At 40.9% G+C, this 21,534-nt stretch overlaps 1 protein-coding gene across 3 annotated transcripts; it reads left to right on the top strand.

Moving 5' to 3' along the window:
* The first annotated feature begins 547 nt into the window (after nt 1–547).
* cep131 (centrosomal protein 131) lies at nt 548–20,868 on the top strand. Of its 3 annotated transcripts, XM_088926800.1 has the most exons (27): nt 548–1,178; nt 3,480–3,678; nt 3,779–3,873; nt 5,539–5,650; nt 5,935–6,062; nt 6,316–6,420; nt 6,835–6,987; nt 7,485–7,602; nt 8,225–8,335; nt 8,549–8,717; nt 9,045–9,142; nt 9,474–9,656; nt 9,891–10,079; nt 10,198–10,335; nt 10,970–11,095; nt 11,661–11,777; nt 12,146–12,175; nt 13,116–13,218; nt 14,178–14,379; nt 14,660–14,767; nt 15,216–15,333; nt 15,457–15,531; nt 16,381–16,523; nt 17,331–17,508; nt 17,987–18,183; nt 18,395–18,455; nt 18,878–20,868. In XM_088926800.1, exons 2-27 carry the CDS (start codon nt 3,490–3,492, stop codon nt 18,947–18,949), a joined length of 3,318 nt encoding a protein of 1,105 aa, XP_088782926.1. In that variant the 5' UTR covers nt 548–1,178; nt 3,480–3,489; the 3' UTR covers nt 18,950–20,868. The 3 variants fall into 3 exon arrangements, with proteins under 3 accessions (XP_088782926.1, XP_088782928.1, XP_088782927.1); XM_088926802.1 differs by lacking the exon at nt 12,146–12,175 and having other exon boundaries at nt 9,477–9,656; XM_088926801.1 differs by lacking the exon at nt 12,146–12,175.
* The last annotated feature ends 666 nt before the right edge of the window (nt 20,869–21,534 follow it).

Raw genomic sequence — 21,534 nt, 5'->3', positions numbered from 1 at the left:
AACTGAGTAGAGGAGAAATAATGAGAAGATACACAGATTCCATGATTGCATTAACATCCAATGAAATAAATAGTTGATGTGTTAATATGATAAAAAACATTATAGTCGTACTACATTCTTTGAAATTGACTATACCCCATTTTACAGTATGCAGCATTAAATTTAACAGGTGCCCTACATACAGTACATGCAAATAAATAATAAGAAAATAATATCCCCTTGATCTACATGCTTTTAAGAAAGTTAAAAAGCCACTACTTTCTTACACCCCAAATCATTTTAAGTTACAACAGTTTGTCCATCTACATACTGTAAGTAGGTATAATATTCCCCTTTATCAAAAAAAGCATTGCCTGTCTCGAATACATCTGCCTCACTTTATGCCACACCCCTTCTTCTGCAGCTTCAACCAACCTTCAAGCCTGAACACGCCCAAATATCTCCCGTTCCTATAACAGGCAGTCCAATTAACCTATCAGAGCGTCTGAATCCAGAAGCTGGGGTTGTGCGTTTGCCAATCCTAACATGTAGTAGGCGGGGCTCCACTGTTTGCTGGTTGCTACAGAGAATGTTATGCTTCGTTGTCGGTTGCAATAGTTTTTTTTTTCTGGTATTGGTGGGTTTAACATGGGGTGTCTTAAACTTATCCAGTTGTTTTGTTGTAATGTTTGAGAGAAGTGGCTGTTTATAGTGGTCTGTGGTCTAATGCGCTAGGTAGTTAAACGTGGCAAGAGATCAGCCTAATGAGAGAAAACTGTTTTAGCATTGTTTTTGATCAATCAGAATCACGTAGTGTGCCGTTGTTTTCAGCCCCTACTGCTGTCACCGAAAGGAAAATACTTTATGTTAAAGATGTATACGTTGTGTTTTAATTGCGAATGATGCCAGGCGTTTTATGTTGACCTTAATTTTTTTCATGCTTGGAAGAATTTAACGTATTTGCGCTTTGTAAAGAGCTATCAAATTTCGTCTCGGTTTTTTAAAACCGAATCTGAAGCATAGATCAATTTTCTAAACCTCTCACCCTTTCTTAAAAAAAGGTAATGCTTTTTTTGGGGGGGGTCAGAGTAGCACTATTCTGTAGTAACTGAATTGTTATTGCAACAGTTGTACAGTTTTTTTTATACCTGTCAACCAAATCAACGATTTCTGCTGCCTGCTTTTGAGACCTGGAGAAGGTAAGATATTAAACTTTAACTTGTATTTTGTTTTATCTATTATAGCCAGGGTATGTTGTAGTATAAGTCTGCCGCCGTCCTAAGGCATTTTTTTTTATTTCTTTACGCCTGTTTTTTCACACGCACATGTATTTAGTTTGTTGCCATTATCTGCTTTTAGAACAAATGGTAAACTGATATTGCACGAATAACCTGTGAAGTATGTGTTACTTCACCATTGTGCAGTATCACATACACGTTTTAGGATAGTGGAAGCTAATTGATCTCGGCCTGTGTTCGAGGCAGTTCTTTGTCAACAACCTCAAAACGTCGCCTGAACTTATTTTGTAGTGTAACTTCTGAATGGTGGCAGGTTTTTAGCTTCCAATAGTGGGATTCTTATGACCGTCTGTCTATAAATTGCTGGACATTTTAATGTTTCTTTCTTTTCTGTCAGAATAACAGTAATGTAACACTGCATTTCTAGAATTAAATGGTTGTTTTTTTTAATTTCCAATGACTCTGTGAACAGCCTTCTGTTTGTCAATACATGTTCTGTTAAAGATATGGGGGATTGTGTGGCATTTCTGTAATGGCATGCGGCCAGGCTTGGAAATGCATGGGAATTAGCCTAGCTATCTCTTGTTTCCATCCTCTTTCTCTCCGGTAGCCCATCACTGACAATTTTACCATTTCCTCCAAATGTTCTACCTTCTTGGAACAGACATCATTGGCATCTTCAAAGTATTGTCAATGAGGTCCAGAAGCCATACACCCACATTTGGAATCTGTTTTGCTAGTCTAATTGCCTATACAAGATCTAAGGCAAGCACCAATCTATAGAGGAAGATCAGTTCAAATCAGCATGTGGAAATATGCCTCTGCATATGCAGGCCCCCGTTTTGGCAGCTGCAATGCCCACAATATAAGTTCCAGTGAATCAGCTAAGGTTTGTAGTTTTGCAATGAGAAATGTTAAGAAAACAAGCATGAGCTTGTGTGGATGTCAGTGACTGTAAGATGTTCAATGCTTATAAAAACTAAGAGTTTACATGCAATTTAAAAAAAAACTCAAAGCAGTGTGCAATATTACATACGTGATATGCATCACAGAAGTAAAAAAAAATACACTGTAAACATAACAAAAAATGTATATACTGTAGCAAATCAAGATTTAAAAATGTCCACAGTTGCAGAGTTTCTAATGGATGTGGGCAGCAGGTTCCAGTACTGTGGTGTTGCACAAGGGAAGGTTCTGTCACCCAATGTGTGCAGCCTTGTTTCAGGTGGAATAAGAAAGCCTAAACCTGCAGATCTTAGATTAAGTGTTGGCCTGGAGTGACAGTTAAATGCTTTATGTGTCAGCTGGAGAATCTTACAAAATGAACTATTTTACACGTTTTGGTGTTTTACATCAGAGCACCATGGCTCAAGTTGGAGATCTTCCATTCCACAACACTGTGGAATTCAACCAAGCTATAACTGTCTCCTGTCTTATTCCAGATAACTGACAATCAATAATGAACAATCAATATACTGGTTGTGTGACTGCACTGTGGTGGAGAGGGTCTCACATAGGGTGGTGTTGCATTAGGATTTAGGAATTCTAAAGGAACATCTTTAGATTCAAGTCTTGCTGTCTTGTTTTGCTTTTCTATTGATTCCCTTAGATTGCTCTGCCACACTGAATTAGCAGCAATAATATCTCTTTAACACTGTTGCCTGAATGCTTAGTGCTTTGGTTACAAGTTAAAATTATTTATTTAGATGCAGTCAATATGGAGGATGCTGTTTCAGGGAGGACTTTTTAAATTGTGGATGCATTAAAATATTAGCTGACATTTAATCCTAGAATTGATGCCCATTTTCTCTGAGCATTTATGAGAGCCTCACATTCTCACAGGCAGTGTCTAGAGTGCTAGTTGCTATGGGTAACAGTGCATTGAGGAAAAAACATTTTGTTTAAAGGCATACTTGAGCCTTCTGTTTAAGAGAAGCAGGGTACAATGTACAGCATATTGCTCCTTTGTTACGTGACTAACATTTGAGCTTTTACAACTGAAAATCTAAGACTGAAAAATAGGATTTTAGCTTGTTTTATTGCATTTATTTATAGAGTGTTTACAGTTAATTTTCCCCCAAGGTATAAGTTGTTGCAGAATGCAATAGAATGCCAAGTCTATAAGTGTAATGGGTCAGGTTGTGTTTGTGTTATGTGTATTGGCTGGTTGAACTGGCACTTTGTTCAGAGTTACACACGTTTTTGTCTGAGATAAAAGGCAGACTTGTTGAGTGGCCCTGGCCTGTTTTTGTATCTGTGCAGGTGTGTGAGGATGCACACTGCCCGCAGCCCCCCATCTCTACCTGGGAATGCCTCTGTGGGTGCAGGCGGCTCGCTGGATCTCAGCCTCACTGGTTCTCAGCTCTCTGTGTCCCGCCGGCCCAGCAGTGCCTTCCCAGCCAAGCACTTCTCCCGCTCCGTCTCCCTCGCCTGCGATGGCAAGGGCAAGCGCAATGCCCTGGTGAGGAACAGGCCAGTGTGTCCAGAAGCGTTGAAGCGCAATGCAGAATTAACCAAAAGTTACAAAAACCTCATCAACTTGTTATTACCTCTCTTTCCAGGCTGAGGCTGGACTGGCTAGCACTCGCTCCATTAAGAACCTGCGCAGATCTAACAGCACTACCCAAGTCAACCAAAGACCCAACAGCTCTGTCAGGTACATTCTTCCAGAGGAGGTTTGCTTCCTCCCTGCACCCAGCCCTCGCAGTCTTTAACTTTTTGATTTTGAACGTGTTCTCTCAATCAGGTGCTGCACGTCTAGTAGAACACAGAAAAATAAAATCCAGTTCCTTTGGAGCAAAATATAGGAGCATCAATGTAGATGATTTAAAAAGTTCCTTGGTGCTGACCAATGCTGGATCTTCTGTTGGTTCATTGACAGAGTTTGCATGGACTGGTTCTTTAATTTGTCACAGGATTTAGATATGGGTTTCAAATTGGCGGTTGTCTGAGATAAGTACAACCACATGACTGGTGGAGTCAAAGTTTTTGCTCATGGAAAAGCTTTTGTTTTCCACTTGGGTGTTTTTAGTTGTGTTGACGTTCTGGTCGAAATTTTTTAGCAGTTTGTTTTCAGTTTCTGAAGTGACACTTAGTAGTGCCTCAAGCAAGCCCAGGCAGATTTAAATGCAGAAGGCAGGAGTGTGTGGATTGACTTTGGAGCCTAGGATTCTTTGCTGAGTAGGAATGTGTGTGGGAGCCAGAGAGGGTTCAAAATGCTGAGCCATCCATAGCCTGAAATGTGGATCTAGGCTTTCCAGTTGATCCTTTGACTGGAGTTTGTCCTCCAAGGGCAACAGCTGGTGCTGCTGTCAGACAGATTCCCCTTTGCAAGGACAATAGCCATTGAGGAGCTTGGCTGTGTATAAAGGGCTGACTGGGGACTGTTGTCAGGGAGCAAGCCCTGGGCAGCAGCATGTATTGTATGAACCTAGAGGGGGAGGGTTAGAGTTAAGTTTGATGAAAGGATGCAAATTGAACGGGTAAGTTTGTGCATGCAAGGGCCTCATTGTCCAGCAGCTGCCTCTGGTCCTGAAACCTCCTGGGGCCAAAGAACAGGGGGCTTAAATTGAGGAAAATCCCTGTTTCTTCACTTTATTGTGAGGTTAAATGCAAAGGAATGTGTTTTTTCAGTCAGTGCTGTTGAATTCCTTTTTGGAGAGCCAGCTGGCTTAGTGAGTGTAGGCGCCAGCACAGATGCTATAGGAACGACTGTTCTGATTTCGGGGCGGGGGGCATGTGTCTGCATTCATTCGGATTCAAAGAGAGGCAAAATTTGAATGTTGAGTAAAAGGTAAGCAGAGTATGTATGTATGCTCTGATTTGCAATGTACATGTAAAAAGAAGCACCACATGGTAAAATGCCAGAAGGAATCATCGTAAGATTTATATGTATCTGAATGTGTTTATGCATTTGAATTCAAGCTTTTTCTTAGAATTCCGTTTCAGGTTATTTAAACTTCTCTTTCCCTTCAAGCTCAGATTATTATATATATTACAGATATTATTATGAAACAGTAATATGAAATATTATTATTAACATGATACTGACAAGATATAACATAAACTGAGACCTTAGTATAACATTATGAAATTAATAGTTTAGGCAGTGTAAATTAAGTTATATTCTGTTACGTATTGCTTAAAATCACTGTAGATCAGGGAATTTCTATTAATTCTAGGCATCACATGTCAAATGTGAAAAGTAAAAGCTAGTAAAATCTGTCTCAGAGATCAGTTTGTTGATCTTACTTTTACATTGCAACACATAACAAAACTGAACACTTTCTTAAGGCAAATGTGTTATTGTGGTGTGTTGCAGTGAGGACCAGTCGGATGATTTCCTGGCTTTGTTTGACAGCAGTTCAGATGGCAGAAGGAAGCTTGCCAGCCTCAGCAAAGCCTCCCCAGACCGCACCACTTGGAACATCTTGGTAATCCAAATTACACTGGAATCCAGACCAAAGTTCTGTGGGGGAAAAAAAGCACTTTATGGATCCTGCAAGGATTGTGTTTTTCATCATTAATGCAATATGTAAACACTACTGATATTTCTTCTCGATTTCGAACCTAAACAGGTTAATTGTGTACTAAAGGTTATGTAATATTGTACATGTAAAGTGTCTTTTTTTCCTCATTATGTCACCCACATACATTACCGCGCCTCTTCTTCATAGTCTTAAATATTCATGTGGTGTGCTGCTTTTTTCTGTTCTAGGATGACCAGCCCCGAGCCTTCCCTACACCTGGCAGTGCTCGCAGTACCAGCACCGTGGACTCGCCTGTGGGCATGAAGAAGAGAGAGGCTGGTATCGCACTGGCTGCCAACTTCACAGCCAACAACAGGTCAGAGCTGCTTCTGTGCCAGTCAGGTGTAAACGTGCTCCTCATTCTCATTTAATGAAATAATAGGTGAATAAAATAATTCAGTTGTCCATTTCATTAATTTGTGTAACATTCACTTATGCTTGGACCTTTTCCATGTTCACAGAGAGCTTGTGCCAGTGTTTATCAGTTACACAGCATGGTGTAAAATTCTTGGCGCACCCTTTTTTTGGCATTTATCTGAGGCTTTTTTTCTTCCCTCTCACTGGTTCAGGAGCAACAAAGCAGCAGTGGGGAACTCTGTTACCACAATCCTCCACAATAACCACTCTGACAAGACATTCACCCCAAAGAGCTCCAACCAGAAGCCGTCCCTCAAGTGAGTTGCATTATCTCCCTCGCATGTCCCTACAGACTTCTCTAGAATTCTTCCTGAGAAAATGGAAGCCCACATACTTCTTATCTTCTATGTCTGTGTGAACTTTTAAGAAAACCTTAACAGGCATATTGAAATTGTGTTTACAGTTCAATTGAGTAACCATTGTATATATCATGTGAGTCAAGTTGAAGTGTGAATTGTTGATTAAGCAACAAAAATGAGTGACAATCAATTGGTAAACACAAGCTAACCGTGGTTGTACATCTTGTGCCAGGTAATCCCTTTATTTTGTAACAACGCAATTAGATTGCATCATCCCCCTAAACTGCTGGAGTTAGTCTGCCAAGATTTTCATCCTGTCTGCTGCAGCGTTTTGTACAATAACGCCATCTGTCTCCCTGGTGTTTACACCAGTAATATTATCAAGGCCACAGTCAATGATGAGGGCAGTCTTGAGAATGGGTCCTTGACCAAGTCCCAGAAGAACTTCTCCACCAATAACAACATGGCACTCAGCAGCCCCACCCACCTGAGGAGACAGGAGGTGACGGAGGAGGAGGCTGAAAGGTGAAGTCAGTCAACCTCAGAGCTACCAAATAATTGCTACCAGGCATGATGGTTGGTCTTGTGGCAATTATGGTGTCCCTTGAATCTGTTTTAGGTATTCTTTCACTTTGTATAATACAGGTGTATTCTTGAAGTTGGCAAGAATGAAGACTAAAGCAGCAATTAAGTATGAGATAAATATTTGAGTAAATATATATAGTTACACTGCTTACAGTGTAAATGTTGTTTGCTTGGTGAGTAAAACAAAATTACTTGAGAATCTTTATATCTAGAAGACCAATGTTCTAGATTGCCAGTAAAATAATAAACCTCACCCAGTAAACTTTACCCAACACCTGTCCGCTTCTCCAACTTGATAAACTATCTGACTAATGTACATCAGTGGGATTAATATCGGAGTGCTAAATCTAGCTCGGTTCCTTTTGATAAGGATTCTTGTTGAGTTGCAGAGTGAGAAATGTACTGACTCCTTGCCTGTCTGTCTGTGATGTCACCAGGTTTATCCAGCAGGTGAACCATGCAGCGGTGACCATCCAGCGTTGGTACCGACGACATATGCAGAGGCAGCGTGCGGGTGAGGCGGCACTGAAACGGCTTCTTGCCACCAAGAAAAGGGTGCGCCTCACTGTTTAATCTGAGATTTTGCTTGGCTCTTGATTCAGATGCATGGGCTAGCTGAGATGCTGGTTGTGCCTATGGCATTAATATTGCTGTGTTAAGTGCCTTAACCTCTGCACATAAGAGCATCGTCTTATGGTTAAGGTTACTGTTGTAAAGCACTACAGTAAGCTCACTACATGAGCAGGGCTGTGAGCTTGTATCTGAAATGTTCAATAAATTACAGGAACACAAACTGTTCTGTAGGAGATAATACAGTCTGGCAGATCTTCAAACAATGTACAACAATTGTAACAAACAGTTATAAGCTGCAAAGCAAAGTGCATGGATTCCAGACTCAAATAAGTGAAAATGTACAGTAAATGTACTTAAAGTCAATTAATAAAATAGAATAGAAAGCAGTTTTATTCATATCTGGTTTCAAAAGTTTCAAAACTTTGGTTTGTGGTCTGGGAAACTTCCACTTCACTTCCATCTCTGTGGAAGTAACTGAAAGGAGTTTATTTCTGTGGATAAAATTTTGTTTGCATAAGGTTATGATTGATTTCCAAATGTTTAATGAATTGTGATGGATCTTAGTATCTTGTTCACTTTTCTGCTTTGCTTTATTATCTCGCAGGAAAGGGAACAGAAGGCAGAGGAAGGGAAGACCCAGGAAAAGAAGAAAGAGGAAGACCGGAAACAAATTCGGCAGGAGAAGGCTCGATTGGCCAGGCGAGCTGCTATACAGGTACAGTGTGACTCAGCTGTAGGAATAGCTCTCTCTGCTCCTTTCACATGGAGTTCTTCAGGTTTGATTTCTAAAAGCAGAGAAAACGGGAGTCCACATGTGTTAGAACACGCATTCTTCAGTTTTCCGCACATCGTGTTACTGTTAGCAGCTAGAGCTTCAGTTGCAACCCTAGTGGAACTGGTCTGTGTAACGATTGTGCCTCTTGTGCAGGAGCTGCAGCAGAAGCGCGCTCTGCGGGCTGCAGAGGCCCAGCGTGTGGCAGAGGAGGAGCTCGAGGCTATGAGGCAGAGTGGAAAGGTGGGCCGAAAGAAGCCCACAAAGACGTCTCCTAGCAACAGGAGCAGCAGCTCAGCCAGCGACATCAAGACAAAAAACACAGGTGAGGGGCGGAGGGTTCCAGTTCACAAGCCATGATAAAGGCAGGAGAATCTTGTTGGGCTAATAGTGTTTTCTAGAGATTCGGGAATTCTGATTGGTGTATTATCAGCCAAATAATCTATATAATGGCATTTTAATCTTACAAGGCACAATACCCTATGCCTTCAAGATCCTAGTGTACGTTTACTGTTATTGTTAGTATAAAAGCTTTGAATTTAATGTCATTCTGACTTTGCCTTCTTTTCTGCTAAATTCAGCTCTAGTAATTTGATTTTTACATCATGAAAGAATCCCCAGATGAACTCTTTTTTGTACATTTCTCTTACAGATGCCAATGTGAATGTTTCAGCTGAACTCGATGACATTTCCAACCTGCGAGCCGGATCCCCTACAGACTCCCCCGGAAGAGGGTCTCAGTGCTCACAGGTACCCCTCTGCACTGTCACCTTATCGATTACCCCTCTACTGAAATACGTTGTCTGGCTTTAGTACTGATGCTTACATTACTGTTAAGATACAATGGTGCTGATATAGAAGGTACTGTAAATGGTTTGATGATATTAACTTTTTTAGTTCTTTAAAGCAAATGTGAAAAAATATTTTCCTATTACTAGATCTGCAGTATATACAGATCTATTAGCATTAACGCTTTCTTTTACTTACTCCAAACAAAACTTCAAAACATCTCAGAACCCTTATATTTCTGTGGGTGTTAACATGCCGAGTAACTAAGACAGTTAGTTCGCTGTACTCTCAGCAGGAACTTTTACATAAAAGAATGAGCCAAGAGGAGCCACAACAGGGGGCACCATCAAGCATAGCCCAGTCTAAAACCACATTGAATGACCTCCTGGACACTCTCAAACTGCTGGAAGAGGAGCCTGAGAAACTGCCCGAGCCCAAGAGCTACAAGAAGGACAAGTACTCCTGGATTGATGAGGTGAGACTCCGGAGGCACAAAACCACTATTATAATGTGAGAGGTGCACCAGTGTATCCTCATGTAATCAACTAATTCTTATAATATATATATATGTTTGATATATGTAATTCTCATAATAATCCACATTCCCTCATATAATGTTTTTTTATTGTCCCCTGGGGATGAATATATTGAATAAAGTATTAATCTTCGGGCACAATAGGTCTTCCTAATCTCCCCTGTCCTCTCTCAGGATGTAGACAACTCCCTGACACTAGACAATTTGGAACGCCATGGCAAGCTGAGTCAGCCTGCTGCCCTGCCTGATGGGGGCGCTCTGCTGTCAGAGGCAAAGCTGCAGAGCATCATGAGCTTCTTGGATGAAATGGAGAAGTCTGAGCAGGAGCGACCACGGTCGGTCACTTCGGGATCACACCGCGAGGTAAACTAGGATTGTGATATGGAGGACACTGGCAGTGGTCTTGGAGAAAATCCATCTGATTCCTCACTGGGAACTGGAGAGTACCTAAGATATGCTCTCACAAACCTGTTCTCCACAGATGTTGCTTTCTGAAGAGGAGCTGGCTGGGGTGGAGCAGGCCTCAGCCACAGCTGCAGAGGTCACAGGCTCCATGATGAGGCTGAAGCTGGAGCTGGAGGAGAAGAAACGGACCGTCAACATGCTGCAGACAGCACTGGTAAGGAGGGACAGAAGGCATATCTGACCAATGGCACCTTTTACTAAATATTGACAATCATGAACACTGATCTCCGATCTGTGATTCCCAACCTTGGTGCTGTACAGACCTATATCTCCTCATTCTTTTTGAGTTATTAATCAAAGTCTAATTTAATTTAGTATTTGGGATTTGTTTTAAGTTTTGCTTTCTGCTCTTAAAATTTTGAATTGAAATTGTCATCCAGTCCTTATACCAGTTTCTGAGGTCTTTGGCAGAAATAAAACAAAACACACATTGTGGTATTTTGATATCTTGGAAAAATGTGTTTAAAGTTAGAAAACTTGAGACTGAGTGTAGAAAAAAGTAAATCAAACTTTAAGTGGTTTAAAGTTTAACTACATTACACTAAAAAGTAGATTGTGCACATTAATTCTGGATGGGTCCCCTAGCACTAAGGTAGCCTTTGTCCTGTCTTTGTCCTGATTAGAATTGCAGTAAAAAGGCAAAAGATTAAATTAAAAATCTTTGTATGTTTTATATATATCTATCTATCTCAAGGAACATGCCTGCTGCACTTTGTAAAAATGAGTCAACTGAGTTCATGTACTGAATGTGAGGTGTGGTTTGTGAATCCTGGCATGACCTCTCCCAGGCCCAGCAGCGAGAGCTGACAGTTCGTCATGCCAAGGAGACAGAGAAGGAGCTGAATCGCAGCTTCCAGCTGCAGAAGGAGCAGTATGAGGCCACCATCCAGAGACACCTGGCCTTCATAGACCAGGTACGGTGGAGGGACCTTTGTTTTAATGTTGGAGCATAGTGATATTTAAGAATAAATTCAGTGATGTGCACATTATGTCAGTATGGCAGGATATGATTATGGTGATACTTTAGAGGCCAAAGTCCTCGATTAGCAGAGTATTGGATGCCATTATTATATGTGAATTTCATCTCTAAATAGCTTGGTGTTCTAGATATCTGCACAGAACAGAAAGTCTAAAATGAAGAGAAAGGCTGATCAAGTTGAGATTCACAAGTTGTAGTTTAGAATAGTGAATGATATTACTAGGGAATTGTAATAATTGTATGATAGTAACAATTAGACATGAAATTCCATGTAGCTAGTTGTTACAGCAATAAAGTTTTGAACTAGACTTGTTAGGTGGGTTGGTTTTATGCTGAGATAAGGAAGTCTGCCTTATGGACATCATAAGGAGGCAGTTCTTCACTCATCCAAGAGTGTTTGATCTGTGCAGGATTGAAATTTTAGGAGATGGACAGCATGTGATCTGCAGATGGTATTAATGTTACTGCCACACGGTTGGTCTCCTGTCCTTCTCCCCCAGCTTATTGATGATAAGAAGGCTTTGAGTGAACGCTGTGAGGGGGTGATCAATGAGCTCAAGCAGGTGGATCAGAAGTACACAAAGAAGATTGCCCAGATGCAGGAACAGCACGACCTGGTGAGTTCAAGTACCTTCGTGTGGACTGGGAAGGTGCATGTGAGAGCACTAGAGGGCAAGCTTGAGTGTGACTGTGAAAGTGTGTGCGTTTCAAAAATTGGTGAATTGCTCAAGTTGGTGGTTTATGGGGTAACAAAATATGCTTTTCTATTAAGGATGCAGGTTTTTGAGTGAAGCACATGTGGTCTGCCTTTCAGTGTGCTGTTGAATTATAGGGCTCCCTTCTTGCAGGCATTTCCTTCCTTTTTCTCTGTTGCAGTTTCATTTTAGCTGTGGGTTCTGTGCATTGTCTGTGTGCTGAACTTTTTTTGGTGCTTTATAAACATGCTCTTTTTTTCTTACAATTTCTGGCTCTCTTTTCTGGCTAGGTGTGGCACATTCTGGGTCCCTTGTGTGAGGTAACACTTTTTCATCAGTCTAACTTTATTCTAACATTTCAACTTCTCTTTGTGTTTCTGTCACCTCTGGATCTAGTACATTTCTTGTGCCATCAAATCTGGAGACCAGCATGTGAAATTAATGGATCAAATAGCTTGATTTAAAGTTTAGTATTGTTTTTTTTACAGATACATCTTAAGGAGTTTTACCTTAGTTACAGTCTTTGTTGTGGTTGGATTTTTTTCCAGCTTAATAAACTTGTAGTACATCTAAACATTGTTTTTTACCATAGTCTCTTACTGTTTGCAGTGTTGTGGCTCTCTCCTTCCTCTGCATTATTATAGGGTCTTTGCAGGAAAAGGGTATCGTTCAATAGAACAAGGTGGCTCGGATTATTTTGAACAGTTATGCAACTCCAAAGGCATTCCCTGCTGAGTGCCATTGATTAGAGGCTTTAAGTGAGAAAAATTACTTTGAAACCAATCATTGCATTTTCTTCTAATAAGTGCAGAATGCACATAGGTGCAGTTTGTTGTGAAATGGACTTAAACTCAAGCATGGTTTGCTGTTATTATGTATGGTTTGACAGATTTGAGCTGGTGGCGCTGACACTAACCTCGCCTACATGCCTTACTGCATTCAGTGTTCTCGGACAACAGCTTGTTCGTTTATGATGAAAGCAGTTTCATCCATGTCTAACTCTGCATGACACCGTAGTGAGGCCTTGTGGGTTATCAAAACTAACATGGCATTGGGAGTCATGGTTTATAATAGCAGCAGTGTTAAAAAAGTGTTTTTCATTTCTTCCCTGGGAAAAGCATGTCTATGTCATTCATCTTTTCTACAGTATTTACATTTTACCTACAAGAAGGGGCTCTTTCTGAGAGTGTTTTAATTGCTGATTCTGTTTTTTTTTTCCTTACTGATGTCTGTTCTACCTGTCTTTTCAAATTCTCCCAGGAGATTAAAAAGCTGAAAGAGCTGATGAGCGCCACTGAGAAGATACGAAGAGAGAAGTGGATTGATGAAAAAACCAAGAAAATAAAAGAGATCACAGTAAAAGGTCAGTCAACATATTGGGAATGGTCCTTGGTGGTTTCTCAGCATTGATTTGTTGGCAGGACGAGTCATTGCATAAGATGACCACTGGTTTAAATTCTGTCTGTAGGGAGCTGGTTGATTGGGGATATTTATAGCTTTTTGCATTTAATTGACTAGAGAACACTAATAGGTCAGACCAATAGAGATAAATCTTACTGCTCTGGATTTTGACAGTTTTTTAACTCTTCTTGTCTGAAGCTTTGCTTTATGTGTGGTCTTGAGGAATTTAATGACATTTAAATTGGGGATTTCAGGAGAAGAAAAATTGTGTGTGATATCAGGGTAGTATTTATCTTAGAAAAGGTAGATTGAGATTTTAAGAACACAAAGGAAACCCTAAACATCAGGCAGCAGTATTGCTCTAAGTTGACAAGACTCCTGCTTATGAATGGGTAGGGTGCATTGAATTGAGAGCCACATGGTCCAGTATTCCCTTGCTATTTCACTGTGAAATATAATTGTGTTAAATAAAAATTAATTTACAGATTAATTACAGATTTACATTCTGTAATTTCTCCAAGGTTAATGAAGTTGAAGAACTGTTCATAGCAATATGACTCTAGCCATTGCACTGCTGGTCACTAGGTGTCACTGTGTACTGCGAAGACGTAGAAGATCTATCAAGCTGCAAACCATTAAAAGATTAACAGTTGGTCAAAACGTACCTCAAAAATAAAATTGACAAACAAGGCACATTCTGTAGCAAGTTGAGAACATTTTTTAAACGATTTATGCCTTCAGGGTTTTAAGACCCATGCTGGTTTTAAATTTCTGGACAAAGTAAAGAATGGAGATTTATGTTTTTGAGGCAGACGGTGTGAGAGACAGTGGAAACCGTTGCACTGCGCAACTAATGAACTGTAAGTAACATTTAAGTAACAAGAAGCTGGATGGATGTTGCATTTTCTTACTGTTCTGCAGGGCTGGAGCCAGAGATCCAAAAGCTAATAGCGAAGCACAAGCAAGAACTGAAGAAGCTGCGAGCTGTCCATGAGGCCGAGCTGTTGCAGGCAGATGAGCGAGCTGCCCAGAGATACGTGCGACAGAGCGAGGAGCTCCGCCAGCAGCTCGAGAAGGAGAGGGATGAACAGTGCCAGAGAGAGAGGGAGCTTGCCAAGCAAAGGTCAGCACGTAATCTGCAGAACATGCACACCTGTTCACGCAGGGTGGGAGAAGACAGAGAGAGAGATGTCCAGCGCATAGAAAGAAAATAGACCTTGAACCTGTTGTAGGAAGAACAATTTTTCCAGAAAGAAACTTACCCTGGTTTGGCAGATAAGTAAGTTCCCACATGTTCTCTGAACTGTTTTGGTGTGATTAGTCAAACCAGCTGCAAAGCAACAAGACATATGCAAAGGGATGCCTTTGCAAGTGAGTGAACTAACCAGTACGCCCCACTGCAGGTATGAAAAGCAGCTGCAGGAGGAGGAGCAGTCCCTGCAGCAACAGCGGAGGCGTCTGTACAGTGAGGTGGCTGAGGAGAAGGAGAGACTGGCACAGCTAGCTTCCAGGTGAGGAATGCTTACATGGGTGGTACTGTACAGAATGTGCAAATATTTAGAATATTTGTCTTCTAAATTACTGTTCCTTAATGTTTTTATTCAGTGACAATTTCTATTTGTGCAATACGAATTCATTGCGATGCCAGATCTTGTTTGTCTGTCCTGAACGGATGTCGGCACAACTTGGAAATACACGCTATTATATTCTAATCGCTCAAGTCGGTGAAAATGGAAGAACATATGCCTGCATCTTCCCCATATTCATATTCAACACTGGCTAGAAGCCAGAAATCTGGTCAACGGAAGTGGGTTCCTCTGAGTTTTCCAAAGAGAATAGTGAAGACCTCCAGAAACCTTGGTTTTTGAGTGCCGAGTTGAACATGCCTGCATAGAGACGGCTAGAATGCCCTAAGAAACTAAATGCAAGATAATTGTACTTTGCTGCTGCCCCCTGTAGGCAACGTGCTGAACTGGAGGAGCTGAGGAGGCAGCTGGAGGAAAACAACTCCCTGGCAGGACGGGCACTGCGAGAGGAGTTCGACAAGGCACGTGACGAACAGGAGAGGAGGCACCAGGTACCGTGGCTTTGGCTTTCTTCATCTGGAATAATAATGTCACCACAGATAATGTTTTTTTGTTCCTTCCATTTCTAACGCTCATTTTGTTGAACCCGTTTTTCTTTGCCTCTGTCTGTTCAGGCAGAGATGAAAGCCCTGAAGGAGCGGCTGGAGATTGAGAAGCAGGCCTGGGAAGAGAACTACATGAAGAAGGAGGTGAGCGAGCGGGACCCCTGTCTTTGACTGAATTTCCTCTATGATTTGTGTTTTCAAATAACGATCCCTTTTGGGTTTTTTACAGTGCCTTTTCATTTAAGCCTCCAGTTGTGTTTTCTGCAGTCTTCAGTATGTAATGCTGTTTGGGAAACCATGTAAATAAGTTAGACCTATGTACAGTATTTAAGCTTGAAGTGTTGTAATGCAAACTCCAAACATAAAAAGTGTTGCTGTGGCAACAGGGGCTTTTATTATGGTGTACTTTATATTTTATTAGGTTGTGCTGGGTCTTTTGTGGAGTACATAGACTGGGAACTTAAACATCAGGCTATAATTGTTTGTTTTGGTTTTTATTATAGTTGCTGAATGACGTCTAAGATATGGGAGAGATGTTTGCTAGATTACTGACTTTGGATTCTAGAACTTCTGAAGTATTTAATCACACAGTAAAATACATTTGTTTGCTGAGATGCTAGCTGGTGTCTTTCATAGGTCCTAGTGCTTGTCACCTGTAAAGGTTAAATTCTCTTTAAACGGCTCAAATATGTGAAAGTCTGTAAAACTTTTCCTGACAACAGGAATTTCAAAATTATTTTTCCTACGTTATACCAATCAGACAAAGAGTGTGTGCACTTCAGTGTTTACAGACAGGACTCACTTGTCTTGAACACTGTTAAAGAGCAGAAGGGCCCAGATTTTGCAGGATATGGAAGAGATACAAAAACTATTAGATATAAAAGGAGTCCTAAAGGAACAGTGTAAAGCTGAGAATTGTTGGCGAAAAAGTTTTTCATGACAGCCTCACCCCTCCAAAATCTTTGTAGTATCATTGGGCATCTCTCCCTGCAGGAGGCGTGGCTTTTGAGCCGAGAACGTGAGCTGAAGGAGGAGGTGCGCAGGGGGCGGGATAAAGAGATCGAGCTGGCCATTCAAAGACTGGAGGAGGAGACCAGTGGCGCCAGGGAGGAGTGTGAGAGAACTGCTGAGAACCGGTGAGCTCAACAAAGGGATAGATTATTGATCTTGTGAAATCTGTGGGAGTTAACGAAAAGGAATGCCTTAGGAGCAGTATCAGTAACATGTTAGAAAGCTAAAAGAAACAGAGAGGTGAACTTTCTGCTGCACCGTGAGAATGTGTGTCTGGGATTAGACACACATTATTCCCCATAATCAAAAGCAAGTCTAATCCTAGAATTCCCACTGCTGTACACTCCCAGTTAATAAACTTTATTTTTATTTTATGTAGCACCTTTAAAGGTGGCATCTCAAAGCGCTAATCCTGCTGGGAGAGGGAGATGGGAGCTCAACTGAACTGGCAGCAGGCAGTATGTGATCTCCTGTCACAGCCTGAGGAGTAGTCAGAACATTATTAAGACAGGCTATGTGTTGTACGTTGTATGTAAATGTCCTGCGAGGTGTTTGTATTGTAAATGTCGCTAGATCTTGTATTAAACTGCATATGCTTTGACAACACTGTAATTTAACAATCATGCCGATACAGCTGTTTGAATTTGAATTTTAAAGGTACCTGCCAAACCTTGCTTTTTGATCGATGCACTTTTTTAATCCTGTGCAGTAAAATTCTGGCCTTATTTTCTTTAAATTCTTTTTGACCCATAAATGAAAATGTCCATCCCTGTGTATATTTTCATAGTCCTGTCTTCCCCTTTCCTTGGCCAGCACATCCTTTACATCTGGTGCAATTCAACAGAAAGATTTTCCATCCCAGAGTTGTTGGCCTTTCCAGGGAAAGGTGTTTTTTTGTGCTAATGCAGACGACATGGTGTTCGTGTGTCCAGGGTGAAACGCGTGCGGGAGAAGTATGAGGCTGAGCTGCGGGAGCTTGAGCGCTCCGAGAGGAGCCTGCAGGACAAGAACAATGAGCTGAAGAAGAGTCTAGGAGAGCTGGAAGGAGAGGTCATCCGCCTACAGGGACTCCTTCAGCAGAAAGAGCAGGAGGTGCAAGATATCACCCAGGTATAGAAGAAGGGTTGGAGCTGCTTGATCTAGATAGTTTCAAGGTGGTATAGGGGCACTATTGGTATTGCCTGGAGACAGTCGTGCGCAGAATTTCCATTGTCCCTTTGCATCTAATTCAATACCTGCTTGCCTGCTTGCTTTCATTCTTCTATGACATTTTTTTCCTCCATTCTTCCTCTTGCTTTGCTTATTCGGGATTTTTTCCCCTTCTGACCAGTCCTCTCTGTCTTCCTCTTTTTTTTCAAAACTTTTACTCTTATTTTTTGTCTCTTTTTCCCTTCTCTGCTTCTGTCGCTTTCACCCCTTATCAAGCTGTTCTGTGGAACACCATGATAAGTGCTAAATAAAGAATACAGTGGGATTGTAGTAAAAGCATAGGTGAAAATAGCTGTTCTATTACTGTGCAGAATAGTATGCAAATGTTTCTTCGTAAACCTATATGATTAACAGCTTGGTCTAACCCCTGGGATTGTAGATCAGAGACAAGCTGGCAGAAGAGAGGCGCAGCTTGGCCGAAGTGATCCGGCAGGAGTTTGCTGACCGGCTGGTTGCCACAGAGGAGGAGAACCGACGAATGAAAACAGAGGTTTCGGAGACGAGGGCGCGTCACCGGCTGGAGGTGGAGAGGGTGACCCGTGAGAAGGAGGAGGAATTGGCTGAAGTGCATCAGAGGTAATTGATCATTTAAGATTAAGAACTGTCAGGGGTTATTTATACATTTCTTACATTTGTTTTTTTAATCAAAAATGCTGTACCCTGCCAATAAATAAGCTTTCTGGATAGCTGGATTTCTGCCTGATAATGATGATATTTATAACAGAGACTGAGGGACACATGTGGCTTTAATTTATCAGTAATGAAGGTGCTGTCTGTCTTTGTGCAGGGTGAAGGCAGCTATCCTGAAGAAGGAGGAGACTGTCAATAACTTGCGAAAGCAGCATGAAGTAAGTGGAGAGCAGGTCCCTCAGTAACATTTAACAATCTTGAAAAATTGAACTTAATTCAGAATGTGATCGATTTGAGTATTTACATAGATTCAATATTAACATTATCAGAGGAAGCTTTTTCACCATCACAATCTTTTTCAGTCTAACACAAGTGCCAGGTATAATTTGCAATGATTTAAGTTTTTATGCCTGATAACATTCAGGAAATCTCATGAGATCACAAGCAATTGACCTATTATTGATCAAATGGAAACAGTAATGTTGGGCTGCCATCAAGGGTTTCCCACCACTTAAATGCATCCTGTTCAGAAAAGTGGAAAGAAAGACCTGCTTCTTAAGATTTCTTCAGGATGGAAACCTCCAAATCTTATCTGGGTGCTATGGCAGTTATATCCATCTTTCTCTGGTCCTTTCTGCAGGCTGCACTGAAGAGAGCAGATCACTTGGAGGCTTTGCTGGAGCAGCAGAGGAAACAGCTTCTTGGCAAGTGAGAAAAGAGGACAGTATCTGCTTATGTGACCGTACCATCTGACCAAAGGGAGATTTTCTTTCCTCCCCTAATGCACAAAGTGCATGGACCTTCACAACTACAGTTAAAAGAGCTTCATCACTCAGTGTGGGACACTTGTTCTGTTTGTGATGAGTTATAGGAAGTCAGAACTCTGCACAGAACGATGCTGGAAGGCTGTCTTGAGGGAAGCTGTCCGTGGTAGTTAAATACGATACAATTCTATTTTCCTGTAGCTGAAGCAGGAAATGGAAGAAAGTGTGCTTTCCACTGAAGTGTGGTGGAAACTTCTAAAAATGTGCTTCTAAAAACGTATCATGGGCCATCATCCCATGATATACCCTGCAAATTCTGTTTTAAGTTTGAAGCATTCTTCATTTTTTGGTTTCATCTCTTCAACATGACATGTCAATGCAGTCTGCTTCTCCAGATGTCCACAGCAGTTTAGTGCCATTGTTTAACTTTCACAGATAAAGTTTTGGTTTGGTTATTGTGAAGATTTGCAGTGCTTTGGTTTAAAAATAAGCACAGTATGTCTCGGAAAAAAGTTTTTGTCAGCTTTTAAAAGTCTTGACACGTTTCCAACAATTACACTTATTTTGGGGCAGCCTAACTCTCCAGTTCATTAGGGGAGTTTCTTACCAACATAAAGACTTCTGTAGCTTTCTCTACAGAGTTAATGGAAGAATTTAATGTGCTGCCCCCCACTGCTGTTTTATTTATAAGGGGTCTAGATGAGGGCTATCCTGTGGCCCTTCCCACGATTTTATTGCACTCATTTCCTTAATTATTTAATTGCTAATTAGCAGGATCAGTCTAGCAATTAAGAAGCCAGTTGTATGTGTTGGTGTGGATTGGAAAGGGCATAAACAGAGTAGCCCTGATGTGTAAATCTTAACGGTTTTGTAGTGCAACAACTTTTTAAATCTTTTTAAAGTTATGAGGTGTTGAATGAAAATAAACTGTTGTATAGTTACAATAAGTTATGGAGAAGCAAAAGCTGGAAAGAGAAGGAAAGAGTTTAGGAAGTGTTGATATTAGATAAGGAAAGAAGGGAATGAAACAGTTAATTATTTTGCAAAGAGCAGGAAAAGTCTCAAGAGCCTCAACACAGACCCACTCATAGCAGTTATGAGTTCATCTCAGCAATTCACCAACGCACTGAAGCTGTTATAAATATGGTCTTTCTTCCCATCATGTTTTTGTAACTGGACTTATAATTGTTTAATAGGTTTACGTGATGCACTCTTACATGAATGCAAAATCACCATGCAACACTGCACAAACAAATCCACATACCCTTTTTCTGTGCGCATTTGTTACTGATTAAGACTTCCAAGTACAACAAGGTTACAACTGTAAGACTCTGTCATCCATAACCACCATTCCTAGAAGGCATAAAATGTGAATATTACAGACACAGCGGTCTTGTTTTACTGCTTTCCATACTGTATACCTTCATTATAACTAAATGTTAAGCCAAGTGTTTTCCGAGACAATGACTGTGAAGACTTAAGAAATTGTCACTTTTTTTTAAAGCATTAATGAAATTGCCTTTTCTGTTCAACTGTATTGTTGTTCTGAGCAACATGTATTGCAGTGGGAGGAAATGAAAAAGTCTTTGTTTCTGTGTTGACTCCGTCATTGTTTCCCTGCACATGCTCCCCCCTTTACTTGCAAGAAAGCCAGGCATTAGTTTCCTGTTGAAGCCATCATGGGCAAAGACAAACATTCAGTTCTGCTTTCTATATCTGAAGCTAGGCTTAATTTTGTTTTGAGTGCAAGCTTGTTATTTCATTAGTATTTTTCTATGTGGACTTCTTTTTGTATAGTATTGTATGTGACAATGTGATATAACATGCAAGTACTTTCTGAATTAAAATTTTTTAATTATTTTTTAAAGCATTTGATGAGTGCTCCTTGTGTGGGAAAATCATTCCTTTTCATTTTAATTTGAGGCAAGATGAATTTCCAAGAGTTTTTATCATTAGATTTGTTTGTTTTACACTCATATTTTTGGGTTTGAGGAACATTTCAAATCTGATGAGTGGAGGGATTCAGAGACTGCTTTTTGAACTGTGCATTTGAAACCCCAGCTCTGGTTACGGTTAGCATTGCCACACCACTTAGACATTTAGGACCAGCGGTTTTTTAGTCCTATCCTCTGGGGCCTGGATGGCGCGCTGCACAGCGCGGTAATTGTGTTCCAGAACTGAGTCGGTTGGATAAAAAGTTGTTACCAAGCATTATTGAATGTCATTCAAATGCAAGTGCTTCTATCAGTGGTCCTCTTTGTTTCTCATTGGTTCTTTTTGGTTTGGGGAACATGTCAAAATCCTATGCCGAGAGAAGTTCAGATATACTGTAGATAGCGGAAATGCTCAGTTGACACCCCAGTTAGGGTTAGGGTTAGGATTCACACACGAGTTATACATTTTTTAAGCTCAGGTCAGGGTTTTTGGTCCCATGTCAGGTTTAGAACAAGTGGTTTTTACCTCCTATCTGATTTTTTTTCAGAAACTCCCAGGGGTCACGAAGTCGCGGTGTACCGCACAATTGTATCCCAAA

Source organism: Atractosteus spatula, chromosome 11, assembly GCF_055471065.1.
Source record: "Atractosteus spatula isolate fAtrSpa1 chromosome 11, fAtrSpa1.hap1, whole genome shotgun sequence".
In the NCBI taxonomy this organism is placed as follows: Eukaryota; Metazoa; Chordata; class Actinopteri; order Semionotiformes; family Lepisosteidae; genus Atractosteus; species Atractosteus spatula.
This window is presented reverse-complemented; position numbering and strand designations above follow the sequence as displayed.